Genomic DNA, 13705 nt, shown 5'->3' with positions numbered 1-13705 from the left:
TCAATGACAAAAAATATTTTGTCACCAAATATTTCCATTTAGCGACGAAATATTCAGCAAATGTGACGAAATTATTTGTTTCGTACTATATCATTAGTGACAAAATTATTCGTCATGTTTTTTGAAAACTAATAGCGACATTTTTTATTTCGTCACTAATAAAAATTAAAAATTTTGAAAATGAGAGTACTATTTTCTTCCGAAATTTTTTCTTTTCAGTAACAATTCCCTACGCATTTCAATAACCTGTTCAATAAAATATCTATTACAAATCAATACAAAAATCTATTCATTTTCATAAACATCACAATTGAATTTTAGCACTATCCACAAAAATACAATATGAACTGCATGCGGATTATAAACATGTCACCTAATATCCACAAAAAACGTCTACTAATATCCACAAAAATATAATATCAACCGTATGCAGATTACCAAACACATCTCCTAATATCCAACAAAATACATGTCTACTAATATTAACAAAAATAAAATATCAAGGGCGGATTACCAAACATGCCCCGTAATACTAACAAAAATATAAAATTTACAACACAATCAAAATACAAGTAAGGTAATATGAACAAAAACACAAAATGAGCTACCATCGGCCCTCCAAATTACCAAACAAGTCCATATCAAATCTCGAATCTGCAAAAAAATGAAATACAAAAAAAAAAAAAAAGTTAGCTAGACAATTATTATCTTATCCATAGCATATACAATTTAACATGCATTTTTTGACTTAGTTTTCAAACCGGGAGTCCCGTGCTAGTTTCGTAAGTTTCCACAACTCAAATTGGTCCATCCCGAGGTGTTTGAGGTGTTTCCCGGGCCGTCTCGTGGCTGTTGCACGATTTTGGCCCCCGAATGCCTATTTTCAAGCTTAAGTATAAAAAAATACATTTTTGAACTTAGTTTTCAAACCGGGAGTCCCGTGCTAGTTCCGTAAGTTTCCACAACTCACATTGGTCCATCCCGAGGAGTTTGAGGTGTTTCCTGGGCCGTCTCGTGGCTGTTGCACGATTTTGGCTCCCGAAGGTCTATTTTCAAGCTTAATTGTAAAAAAGTGCATTTTTGGACTTAGTTTTCAAACCGGGAGTCCCGTGCTAGTTTCGTTAGTTTCCAAAACTCACATTGGTCCATCCCGAGGTGTTTGAGGTGTTCCCCGGGCCGTCTCATGGCTGTTGCACGATTTTGGCCCCCGGAGGCCTATTTTCAAGCTTAACTGTGGAAAAGTGCATTTTTGGACTTAGTTTTTAAACCGAGAGTCCCGTGCTAGTTTCGTAACTTTCCACAACTCACATTTGTCCATCCCGAGGTGTTTGAGATGTTTCCCGGGCCGTCTCGTGGCTGTTGCACGATTTTGGCCCTCGAAGGCCTATTTTTGAAGCTTAAGTGTAAAAAAGTGCATATTTGGACTTAGTTTTCAAACCGGGAGTCCCGTGCTAGTTCCGTAAGTTTCCACAACTCACATTGGTCCATCCCGAGATGTTTGAGGTGTTTCTCGGGCCGTCTCGTGGTTGTTGCACGATTTTGGCTCCCGAAGGCCTATTTTCAAGCTTAAGTGTGGAAAAGTGCATTTTTGGACTTAGTTTTCAAATTGGGAGTCCCGTGCTAGTTCCTTAAGTTTCCACAACTCACATTTGTCCATCCCGAGGTGTTTGAGGTGTTTCCCGGGCCGTCTCATAGCTGTTGCACGATTTTGGCCCCCGAAGGCCTATTTTGAAGCTTAATTATAAAAAAAATGCATTTTTGGACTTAGTTTTCAAACCGGGAGTCCCGTGCTAGTTTCGTTAGTTTCCATAACTCACATTGGTCTGTCCCGAGGTGTTTGAGGTGTTTCCCGGGCCGTCTCATGGCTGCTGCACGATTTTGGCCCCGAAGGCCTATTTTCAAGCTTAAGTGTGAAAATGTGCATTTTTGGACTTAGTTTTCAAACCGAGAGTCCCATACTAGTTCCGTAAGTTTCCACAACTCACATTTATCCATCCCGAGGTGTTTGAGATGTTTCCCGGGCCGTCTCGTGGCTGTTGCACGATTTTGGCCCTCGAAGGCCTAGTTTTGAAGCTTAAGTGTGAAAAAGTGCATGTTTGGACTTAGTTTTCAAACCGGGAATCCCGTGCTAGTTCTGTAAGTTTCCACAACTCAGATTGGTCCATCCCGAGGTGTTTGAGGTGTTCCCCGGGCCGTCTCATGGCTGTTGGACGATTTTGGCCCTCGAAGGCCTATTTTGAAGCTTAATTGTAAAAAAGTACATTTTTTGACTTAGTTTTCAAACCGGGAGTCCTGTACTAGTTTCGTTAGTTTCCACAACTCACGTTGGTCTGTCCCGAGGTGTTTGATGTGTTTCCCAGGCCGTCTCGTGGCTGTTGCACGATTTTGGCCCCAGAAGGCCTATTTTCAAGCTTAAGTGTGAAAAAGTGCATTTTTGGACTTAGTTTTCAAACCGAGAGTCCCGTACTAGTTCCGTAAGTTTCCACAACTCACATTTGTCCATCCCGAGGTGTTTCCCGGGCCGTCTCGTGGCTGTCGCACGATTTTGGCCCTCGAAGGCCTATTTTTGAAGCTTAAGTGTGAAAAAGTGCATTTTTGGACTTAATTTTCGAACCGGGAGTCCCGTTCTAGCTCCCTAAGTTTCCACAACTCACATTGGTCCATCCCGAGGTGTTTGAGGTGTTCCCCGGGCCGTCTTACGGCTGTTGCATGATTTTGGCCCTCGAAGGCCTATTTTCAAGCTTAAGTGTGAAAAAGTGCATTTTTGGACTTAGTTTTCAAACCGGGAGTCCCGTGCTAGTTCTGTAAGTTCCACAACTCACATTGGTCCCTCCAAACGTGTTTAAGGTGGTCCCTGGGCCGTCCCGTGGGTGTTGCACAATTTTGGCCCCCAGTGGCCTATTTTCATGCTTAAGTGTGAAAATGTGCATTTTTGGACTTAGTTTCAAACCGGAAGTCCCCGTGCTAGTTCCGTAAGTTTTCACAACTCACATTGGTCCCTCCCGACGTGTTTGAGGTGGTCCCCGGGCCGTCTCGTGGCTGTTGGATAATTTTGGCCCCCGGTGGCCTATTTTCAAGCTTAAGTGTGAAAAAGTGCATTTTTGGACTTAGTTTTCCAACCGGGAGATTGTTTTATGAGGTTTAGGTTTGTATAGGTTTAGGTTTGTATACGTTGATAATCAGGATTTTGTCTTCCTTACGAATTTTAATAGAAAAAAGATTGATAATCAAACAAGCGAAATAAAATAAAACTAACCATAAATATAGAGAACTTGTTTACAAGGCAAGACAAATACAGAGAGAACAACTTAATCATAACTCAATTAGAAACACGTCCCCACTCATTCTGCATTGGAACAAACTGAGCTCAAGTTTAAGCTTCAAGCTTAATTTCTTAAACATCATTAACTATGATCTAGATGATTTCCATTAAATTTTGCTATTGTCACTTAGCTGATCTAGTTTTACCTTTTCCAAACACAGTCCAGATTAATCCAAAACCATAAAATTTGCCAACAAGTTGAGGGCAAAAGGTTTCAACCACTGAAGAATAAGAAGTGGGAGATGAAAAAAGTAAATAAAACGGATCTTGGCATGCCTACTTTTCAAAAGACATGTTTATGTCTTACCAAACTTGATCATAGGTAGGACAAATTTGTAACAATTAAATTTCAGTGTCATCTAGGACTAATCATTTTTGGGAACTAGTATCATATGGTCCCCTAGTTATACTGATATGCAATAGGTACTACATCAGACAATACTTCAACTGACAAGACGACACTTGGCAAAATACAATCAAATAAACTGGAAGGCTTCATTATTTTCATAGGAATTGGAACTTCAAAACAAAAGAACTATGCTCAAGTCGAAAATATAGAAGAAAAAAAAAATAGGGAGCATGAGTAAAGATATATCCACAAACATGTAAACAAGAAGTAACAAACTTTTACCGGTAAATTATAACTGATGACAACTTTGTTGCAGCCCATGCTGAAACAATAGAAGAAACTGAGTCAGCTAAACTCCAAAAAAAAGTGTAGAAAAACTAATATCTTCTTGACAAAAAGAAAAGACAATAAGTATACCTAGTAATTGATAATTTTTTACCCATCGAAGCTAAAAGTACAAGTTTCCCACAAGGGGAGACATATAGATCTTTAACAGCTTTTGTATTTGAAGGAAGTTTTATGTCTTCATTTTGATTTGGATTAGTCAAGTTAATCTAGAAAAGCAAGTTCAAAACTGATTATGAACAGAAGAGTTGAGTGTAAGTTCTGAATAAACTTAGAGATGAATGTATATGTTGCAAAATAAAGTCTACTTCTTTGAGCAATAACTTTACCTTCTTGAGCATATGTGTCCCACCAATCACAAAAATCCTTATAGCAAGAATCAGAGTTTGATAATAACAATCCATATCAAAAATCCATGCACTCTCTACTGCCATCTCATGCTGTAATTGCAAAGATATCAAGATAGGAACACACGACAAATTGAAAAAAGACATCTTCTTGGGAGGACAATTCTACTGATATAACCAGTAAATGGTGAAGCAGATAACAGCAGGACTATAAACCTTACCAAAAGGCAACAACCAGATGTAGGTCTTGAAAAAGCTTCTATAATGAAAAGGCATCTCCTTATTTATTTCCGTCCTTAATGAATTTGTTAACCTACAAAGGAAGCTATCTGGATTTTGGTGGTGCCTTCAGTGCATCTGAGCTAGGCCATCAAAAGATTATCCCATAACCAACTTGCAAGAGGAAGGGAAGGGCATGATTGAAAGATTTCAGAATAAATATTCTACTCATTTTCAGGGTGTCACAAAGTTAGCTTCCTCTCCTCTTTCTCTCCCTTTCTTATCCCTTTTTCTATTTCACTCTACATATCATTTGGAGGCTAGGATCTCTCTCCCCTCCCCCCCTTATTATCCAACCATGAATAATATTTTTCTTGGATTGAAGAAAGGAAGTTTCAAAAGTTTTGTATCACATTGAAGCTTCCTAGTTATTAAAATTAAACAAAGAAAAGAAAAACAAAACAAGAAATAAGGATAAGAAAATTCTCAAGGCAGATTAAGAAAAGAAAATCAAAACAGGAAATAAGGATAACCAAATGTAGCTTACTGAGATATTATGATTTTGATTTACATCACTAACACACAATTCAGCACTTGCCTCTTAATATAAATTAAAAAATAAAAAAACAAAAACAAAACAAAAAATAGAATAACATTAACAAATTAGTTGACTTAGCTAGGTGCTGCTGTGATGGTGAATCAAGAAAACTTTGGTTCCATCAACAGCAAAATAGAAGTTTTCTAGGAAGAGAATAAAATCATATCAACTAGAAGAGTTGAGTGACAGTTTCCAACAACACCTCAAGAGGATAATCTAGAAAAACAAATGGCAATGATATTGTTTTTCTACTAAAATTCAACACTCACTCTAAGAGAATATAGAGAAATAAAAGTAAGTTGTCTCCTCAAAAGAGTACTATCACAGATTCAGAGCAAATATAAATTTACATGTTAGTTCGATTATCTATACAAGAACAAAACATGTGTGGTCTTTTCAACTAACTTGCTTCCAAACAAAATCAAATTTATCATTTAACCAGAGTCGGTGTGGTAGATATCAGTATTATTAAGAAACAAAATGGCTGGCCCATTAAATTAGTCACCTATTCTTCAAGAGAAACACCAAAATATGACAGTGACACCTTCCATACTCATAGCTTCTCCAAAATTAGGTTCTGTGCTACTGGCTACTGCTACTGCTGTTGTTGCTGCCTTCTTGCTGAGGCTTGTTGTCTGCTGTTGCTTGCCATTTTGCTGGTGCTTAATGATCTGATGTTGCCTGCTGTCTAAGAGGATGTGGTGGTTGTTTTACAGTCTGAATTTTTATTTATTAGTATAGTTATAATAGGCTCTAGTGGTTAATTTTTGTAATCCCAGAACCTAATTTTGGATTTCTATGTGGAATGTACATGGCCTTAATTATGGTAGTAGACCTTGTTTTTGAGTTATATTTTGGATATTGTTTTGTGGTCCTGTAGCTTCTAGGTCTATCCTAATGTGTAGCTCAGTATTGATCTTGTTCCTGCTCCTTATCTGCTCCTGTGCTCATGTGGTGTTTGAACAAGTTGTTTTGTCCTGTTGTGTTTTTGGTTTTGTTGGTGGCTCTTTGTATAGTTGGTTAGCTCCTGAGACATGCCTCTTGTATCTTGTATATATTTGTCTTTTATTTTATGACTTATTCACCCAAAAAAAAAAAAAAACACAATCGACCTCCTAGCATATAGCACTGCTAAATAAATATTAATGCAAATAATAAGGCCCTGATCGAATAACAAGAATCAAATCTACAAAAGGGATTTAGAAAGATCAGAATGCTTCCATAAATTAACCTCCTTGACTATCATATAAAAGTGAAACCTTATTTCTAGGCATGTAATTCTTTTTTATCTAGGCTTCAATCAAGAGTTCGAAACTTAAAAAAATTATGAAGAGATCAAGTATGCCATATCTGGAAAAAGTCGCTATAATAAACCAACAAGTTTTGTTTTCATTTTATTTTGTGCATGATAAATATAAGAAAATCTGTAAAACAAACTTCACCATTTGGAGATCATGACTCCCTAAAGAGCTCTCAACAAGATTGGGACGTGCACGAACATCATTAACGATAGGCCTTTCAAACAAGGGAATCATCAAATGTGTTCCTTCAGGATAAACCTAGAGACATTTTTTGTTAGTGCAAGCACAAAATGACCTTGTTTGTCAGAATGAATTTAGATAGAATACAAGTAAACAGAGATACTAATTCTATATCACTGAATAAGTAACCCAAAAAATATAATTCATGCAAAAAAAAAAAAGAAAACAGTTACTAGGATTAATGAAAAAAGGGTCTCATACTAAACTAATATTGTCCCTATCAGTCTGAAATGAATCAGGCTTCAATCCAAGTTTCATAAACTTCATTTTAAATGCTGAAGATCTGTTTTCACCTCTAAGATCCCAATACCCAACTTCAACCAACTCACCACTTCCATTACGACGGCCGCAAATCGAAACTTAAGAACAAAATTGAACAATAAAACATTGTTTCAAAATTGAACAAAATCGAAACTTAGCTAATTTATGACTTTAAGAAGCAAGAAAGTAAATAAACAATAAAACATTTGCATGGAAGAACTATATAGTTTTAAGGAATGCTAATCTAGTCCCAAAGAAGTAAGAGAAATTTAACTAGATCAAGAGGAATAACTAGCTTGCCTATTTTGCCTCACTAGGATTATTAACAAAATTGGAATTGATGACAAACATGGTTGATGTTAAGGACTTGAAATCAGCTTCAATAACATCAAAGACCTAGTCAATTTGTTCTGAAAAAATTAAATCAATTTGTCTTAAGAGTAATATCATCAAACACCTTGTGTGTAGTCCTATCTTATTGGTTTGATTTTTTTTCCCCCACTCAATTCATAGGAGGGGAAAAGAAAAAGCTAAGTTGCATCAAATGGTGAGATGCGAATTCCAGCATTACTCACACTAAATTAGCAGCTTGTCTGCCAAACCAACCCTCTTTGGTCTCAATAATAAGACACATTGGTCCCCTTTAGGTATCAATTCCAATAATAAGACACATTGCCTCTACTTTAGAACACCAGTGAATGGTCTCACCAATTAAAGCACTAACACAACAAAAATAGCTTCAAACAAATGCACACACAAGTGATAAAATTCATAGCTGCTTTAAACTATATGAACTGAAAGATAAAGACAAAGGAGCCACAAAACATAAAATGAATTCCTGAGCTAACCCATTAAGTTAAAACCAAAAAAAGGAATATACCTCAACTCCTTTATAGTTGAATCCTCACCAAGTTTCAGTGTATCAACTGAAACTTTAGGAGGTGGAGATAGCCAATCATCCTCTTCCTTATCTTCACAATCAACAACCTCTATGAATTTCTCATTCTTATCTACCTTCTCAACCTAAATTCAAATTGATACCAACACTCAAATCAATTTCAAACAAAGGCTCACATTCTAGGTTGCTAAATCATTCAAATTCAATAAAATCTACAAAAAGTAGAGATCTTTACAGTGGTATACGAATGCTTCCTTCGTTTGGGAGAGAAAGCTGGGGATGAATCTGAACAATCATCTGCAAATTCCAAAAATTAAAATGTTTAAGACGTACACACGCACACACACACATATCTATATATATATATATATATATAGAGAGAGAGAGAGAGAGAGAGAAAGAGGATAGACCATTGAGGCAGACAACATCGAAGGGTTGGGCACGGTGGTAATCGAAGAGAGGTTTGAGTTGTTCTTCGGTTGATTTGGCCTGTAAAATAGAGAAATCGAAAATCAAGTTCAGAAACACTAGAAGAAAAAAAAAAAACAAAACAAAATAAAAACAGTACTTGGAAGATTAGGGGGCTAGAACTTGAAGTTTCACACCATTAGGGTAGAAGAAATTGGGACCAAAGTCGCAATAATCGTCGAGGGAGAAGTAGAGGTCGGAGTTGGGATCGTGTATGGTTTGAAGGACGCCGTTCTGATTAAAGAGTTGTTGGGAGGGTTTGAGAGTGTTGGTGTAGCGTAGTGATTGGAGTAGGAGGGGGTCGAGGTTAAGAAGGGGGGAAGGGGAAGAAGGGCATTGGAGGGAGTGGCAAAAGAGGGATTCCGATGGAAGGCGGTGGAGGAAATTGAAAGGACAGGGGCAGAGGGCGGTGGTGGTGGTGGCGGTAGTGGGCAGGAGAGTGGAGGTGGAGTGGTGGGTGGTTTCGGAGAGGTGGATGAGGTGTTTGAGTGTTGAGAGAGCGGTTGGGAGATCGGGAGGCTGCAGCAGAGGCGGAGGTGGCGGTGGTGAAGTGATTGAGTTGGTGGTGGTGGTGAAAGAGGCAGTAAAGGAAGAAAGGTCAGGTATGGTGATGGAGATGGATGATTTGAGAGTGTAGTTTTGTATCTTTTTTTCATTTTTATTTCTCCTAAAATATTTACCCTAAAATATTTAGTGACTAAATTATTTTTTGGTGACAAAATTATTTTTTCATCAAAGGTAAAAATATTGGCCACAAAAATAGTTTTGTCCCTAAATAATATTAAAATGTTAAAAATTATTAGTGACAAAAATATATTCGTCATTAATAATTTTATAATTGATGACCAATTTTTTTGTCACCAAAAATCTATTAATTTTGGCGCCCTCCGAAAATATTAGTGGGAAAATATTTGGTGACAAAAAAAATATAAATAATGACGAAATATAATTTCGTCACCTATTTTTTTTATTATGATTTAGATTGGTGACGAAATTTTATTCTTGTCTCCAAAAATGACACATTTGGAGACGAAATATGATTTTCGTCATTAAAAGATACGTATTTCGTGACAAAAAAAAATTCGTCATTAGTTTTCGTGTCTAAAGATTATTTAACTCAAATATATTAAATGACTGATGTAAACAATATCAGCAAAGAAACTATAATTTCATAGATAACATTCAATTTAAAGAAAAAAAATTTGAATGTGCAAATGTATAGAAAGGGGAAAAAATTCAAATTATAATGCAAGTATGCATTTGATAACTGTAATGTTCTTGGGATACCTTGACTTTGGATGTTACAGCTCATAAGAAAATTGACATTCACAAATAGGTGTTGGTGAATATTCTGTATGATTGCGTTCTCATGTGGGTTATATATTATCATATAATTGAGTCTAGTTTACCAAATCAAAGTGACATTTACAAAAATGAGATGACTGACAAATTGACACACTTCTATGTACAAATCCATGAACAACAATAACTTTGTAGTTAGATTTGTGCTTGGAAACTCTAGAACAATTAAATTTTAAATCCATGGAAAAATATTGGTGTAGAAAACTATAGAGCATTATATAAATTGGAAAAAGAAAAAGAAGCGAAAGAATACTATTTCTAATACAGACAATGGGAAAAGCATATATCAACATGGAAAGCAATACAAAACTAAAAATTCAAGTGATTCCTCCTCTAGAGAGAAAATATAGACCATATTGCGTTTAAAAATAAAAAAGCAAAGACTTCATATCTAAAAGGGAAAAAATTGCAAACATAACATATAAAACTAAGATTTTTACAAAAATTAAATAGTTTCTACCAGTAGATCTAACAATGACACAAACACGAAAGATTTTATATATTTTTGAGAGAGAAGCTGAAGGAGAACATAAAAAATTGATCCATTTTCTGAAAGAAAAGAGAAAAATAAAGTAAGAGACATGGAGTGCGGAAGCATCCTGTTTTAGAAACTATTTATATTTGCAACCATCCATAAATTTATATCATAACTCATAAATTTACTTCCATAACATGATCTAGTAATGCATATATTGATACTTAAAATTAGATCCTCCCATCAAACTTTTCTTGTTATTTTAACTCAACATGATGTTCATTGATAATTGATAAGTAACAATGTGCTCCTGTTTTAGAACCATAATTTTTCAAACCATTGAAGCTACTTTTTCAACTCACATGTTGTAACCATTCATGCCAGTTTTTCAACTCACAGCAAAAATAAAAGCTTTCTAAAAAAATACATCTACAAAAAGTAGGAAAAACCAAAAAAGTATATATTAAGTAACACAAGAATTGACTCCACACACTAAATGAAAAATAGATTTGGGGCAACAACAATTAACAATAAACATAGACAGCTCAAAGTAGAAATACCCAACCAACAGTAGCTAGTAAAAAGGTAAAATCTAACAACATAGCTAAGGTTATTCTTCAAAGCACAACTGAAAGAAAAATAGAATCCAATAATCTAACACACATCAATTAATTTGGAAACCTCCAAAATATTCTGAGGGCTTTCTAACCAAATAAAAACAGTGCCTAGTCAACTATTTCTTTTTACATGTGTATTCACTGATTTTATTTATTTTGATTGTTTTTTGTTCTATAGAGATTGAATCTTTGTAATCACACCTGTGATAGCTCCTATAACTTGTACTTATAAGAAAAACATATAAAATTGCATGTAATACTATTGTGATTTCCCATTTGAATTACTTGCTCTTCCCGATACTAAATTTTTATGGATACATACCCAATATAAGCCTAAACACACACAATCATCCACCGACAGAAACTAATTATTACTGAAACTCATCAAGTGAAAAAAAAAAAAAAAACAGAGCACTCTCAAGCATATATATATAATTATGCATATACTTTACTATTGTGATTTCCCATGTTAATACTGTAAATACAAATTCATCAACCAGAAAGAATAGAAAGTGCATAGAAAATCAATATGCCATAATCAAAAACTATATGACATGCATATGTGACATTATATCATCTCACATTGTCCATGCAAAAACTATACCCAAACACTTCGACATATTTCTACCGTCTCCTATTGCATCTCATAAAAAACAGCTGGCACATAGAACATAGTAACTTCATCGATATCATCAGTTGGATATGCAGAACTGAGATAATCAAGACAACTTCAAAAATAAACTCAAACTTGTGTAGGTAACTTCACAGAACATATCTGAATCCACTTATATATAAAATATAAATTATGAAGGCAGATGCAAAACTGCTCCTTTTCAAACTTTAATGCCAATTGACACAATCATTGACTTCTAGTACGCACAACATCAGATGCTCGTAAGCATTTAAGTGATTGTACCATTAGGAATGACACTTTTAAAAGACAGAAAGAGGATGATGGATAAATAAAATCAAGCTCAGTTGCAAGAATCCAGACTCCAAAACTGAACAGACAGAGTATTCTAGAGGTTCCAAATTCTGTAAATTCTAATCTCAGTCCAACTACTGCCAGCACCAGCTTTCAAATACTAAAAAAGCACGCAAACTTAAAAGGGTAGTAGAGAGAGTAGTAAGTTATATGCTTTTGAGCATGTGGAATTATAATCTAAAACAAACTCCTCTCTAATTTAATGTCCTTCTGCAACTTTAAAACTAGTGATTTGGCTAAAGTTACTCTGGTACTCGTGAGAATGCTTTTATGTTGTCATAGACCTTGTCCCATTTTCAATATATTGATTCTGGTGGGAGGGACCACAAATATCAGCATGCAAATATAATTACCAATATAGACAAGAGTTTGTTTTAGATTATAATTTACCATTCACACCAGAACCAAAAAGTATAATCGAAAATATATTTGGCATTTTTTTGCTGGCTACGTATCAAACATTGACAGAACCAATGTTTGATTATGCTTTCTAATTCAAACATTAATAGAATATTCCAGGAGAGGGAGAAATTAAGAAATCAACTACAGCCTCTATTATGTCTTTCTCGCTCTGAAAGTGCTGTGGCGGCACTATAACGACTATACATTGCAGAAATTAAGCAATATAACCTTCTCTTCTTAAGCAAGTATGAACATTAAGGGACAAAAATGACCACGATAGATACATATATTCAAAAAAAATTATGATATAGATGATAGAGATACATATATATATCTATTAATATAGAGAGAGAAAGAAGAGTTTTTCACTTACCTTGAGCAAATGAGAAGAATGAGATAACGCAGAGCACAACGCCGTTTGAATCCCTCCCGCTGTTCGAAACACTCGCCTTCTCTACGTCCGATCCAAGTCTTGCTTCTCTCTTTTCCCTCCAAAAGGTAAGTGCTGTAAAGAGATGAAAGGTTAATTTAGGGTTACTATTGGTAATATAATGGGAGGTGTAATGAGAGTTGTATTTTTTTTTAGTGGTGTAATGAGATAGAGAGTGTAAGAAGGTAAAAGGGTGGTGTAAGTAGAATTACCCCCTCTTATATTTGAATCGACTTATCCCCTGTTAGATTAAAATGACATATTTGCCCCTTACCCTTTATATATATAAACTAATAAAATAATACTGATATTTTATTTATGTCATTTCAAGAGAAATAATAATCTTCTTTTGTTTAACTCATACAAAAAATAGAGTTTTTTTATTTTTTTATTTTTAGATACACCTAATCTAGATATACTTAAGAAGTATAATGTTTTGTGATTTTTTTTTTAAAAATTCACCAAATACAAAAATATAATATATTATTTATTTTGAAAAATGTTTGAGACCCCCATTTTTTGGAGACCCCCACGACCCTCTTTGAATCTCCACCGTTGATTTATACGTGGAACCCACTCATATATATGTAAGGCCCACACCATCAATGGTAGAGATCCAAAGGGGATTGTGGGGGTCTAAAAACAAAAGGGTCTCAATCATTGTTGTATCTTTTTTTTTTTTTTTTTTGTATTTAATGGATTTTTTTGAAGTTTTTTTTACAAATTATATATATATTTTTTAATATATTTAGATTAAATTGATCTAATCTAGATATAGTAGTGGAAATAAATATAAAAAATTATATTCATATATAAAAATTTATACAAAAACAAAAATTATAAAATATTGTGATAGTGATACTCCCTCCGTCCCAAAATAATGGTCCCTTTTGGGAAATCCAACTTTTTTTGGTAGTACAATTATTGTACTTTTAAAAAGTTGGTTTTCCAAAATTACCCTTTGATAGTACACTTTTTTGAGAATATCAATGTCATAATTGTACTTTTTATATTATTTATGAATTTAAAAGAAGGGCAAAATGGAAAATTTATATTATTTTTGTACTTGATTTTTTAAGAGGGACT

At 34.7% G+C, this 13705-nt stretch overlaps 1 protein-coding gene across 11 annotated transcripts; it reads right to left on the bottom strand.

The window, feature by feature from the left end:
* Positions 1–341: 341 nt before the first annotated feature.
* LOC114268995 (uncharacterized) lies at positions 342–12705 on the bottom strand. Of its 11 annotated transcripts, none has more exons than XM_082877668.1 (9): positions 12563–12705; positions 8291–8369; positions 8116–8177; positions 7863–8005; positions 6623–6739; positions 4346–4456; positions 4089–4225; positions 3954–3993; positions 342–654 (listed from the first exon to the last, which is right to left on the bottom strand). In XM_082877668.1, the coding sequence occupies exons 5-9, from the start codon at positions 6713–6715 to the stop codon at positions 562–564; spliced, it is 474 nt and encodes a 157-aa protein (XP_082733794.1). In that variant the 5' UTR covers positions 6716–6739; positions 7863–8005; positions 8116–8177; positions 8291–8369; positions 12563–12705; the 3' UTR covers positions 342–561. The 11 variants fall into 11 exon arrangements, 10 of the variants coding, with proteins under 10 accessions (XP_082733794.1, XP_082733793.1, XP_082733787.1 ...); XM_082877667.1 differs by lacking the exon at positions 12563–12705 and adding an exon at positions 8486–9109; XM_082877661.1 differs by lacking the exon at positions 12563–12705 and adding an exon at positions 8486–9089 and having other exon boundaries at positions 4089–4720.
* Positions 12706–13705: the final 1000 nt, after the last annotated feature.

The sequence above is a fragment of the Camellia sinensis genome, chromosome 7 (genome assembly GCF_055761805.1).
Source record: "Camellia sinensis isolate YWXY chromosome 7, ASM5576180v1, whole genome shotgun sequence".
Classification (NCBI taxonomy): Eukaryota; Viridiplantae; Streptophyta; class Magnoliopsida; order Ericales; family Theaceae; genus Camellia; species Camellia sinensis.
Note: the sequence above shows the minus strand (reverse complement) of the source record. Positions and strands in the feature narration are given on the sequence as shown.

Bases quoted from the DNA above. Each gene is read 5' to 3' on its own strand.
- LOC114268995 (XM_082877659.1), bottom strand. From the start codon at position 9,004: ATGAAAAAAAGATACAAAACTACACTCTCAAATCATCCATCTCCATCA. The intron at 8,370-8,485 runs GTGTGAAACTTC...TCTATTTTACAG, and splicing joins CAATTTCTTCTACCCTAATG to GCCAAATCAACCGAAGAACA. The intron at 6,740-7,862 runs GTATATTCCTTT...AAATGTCTCTAG, and splicing joins TCAACTATAAAGGAGTTGAG to GTTTATCCTGAAGGAACACA.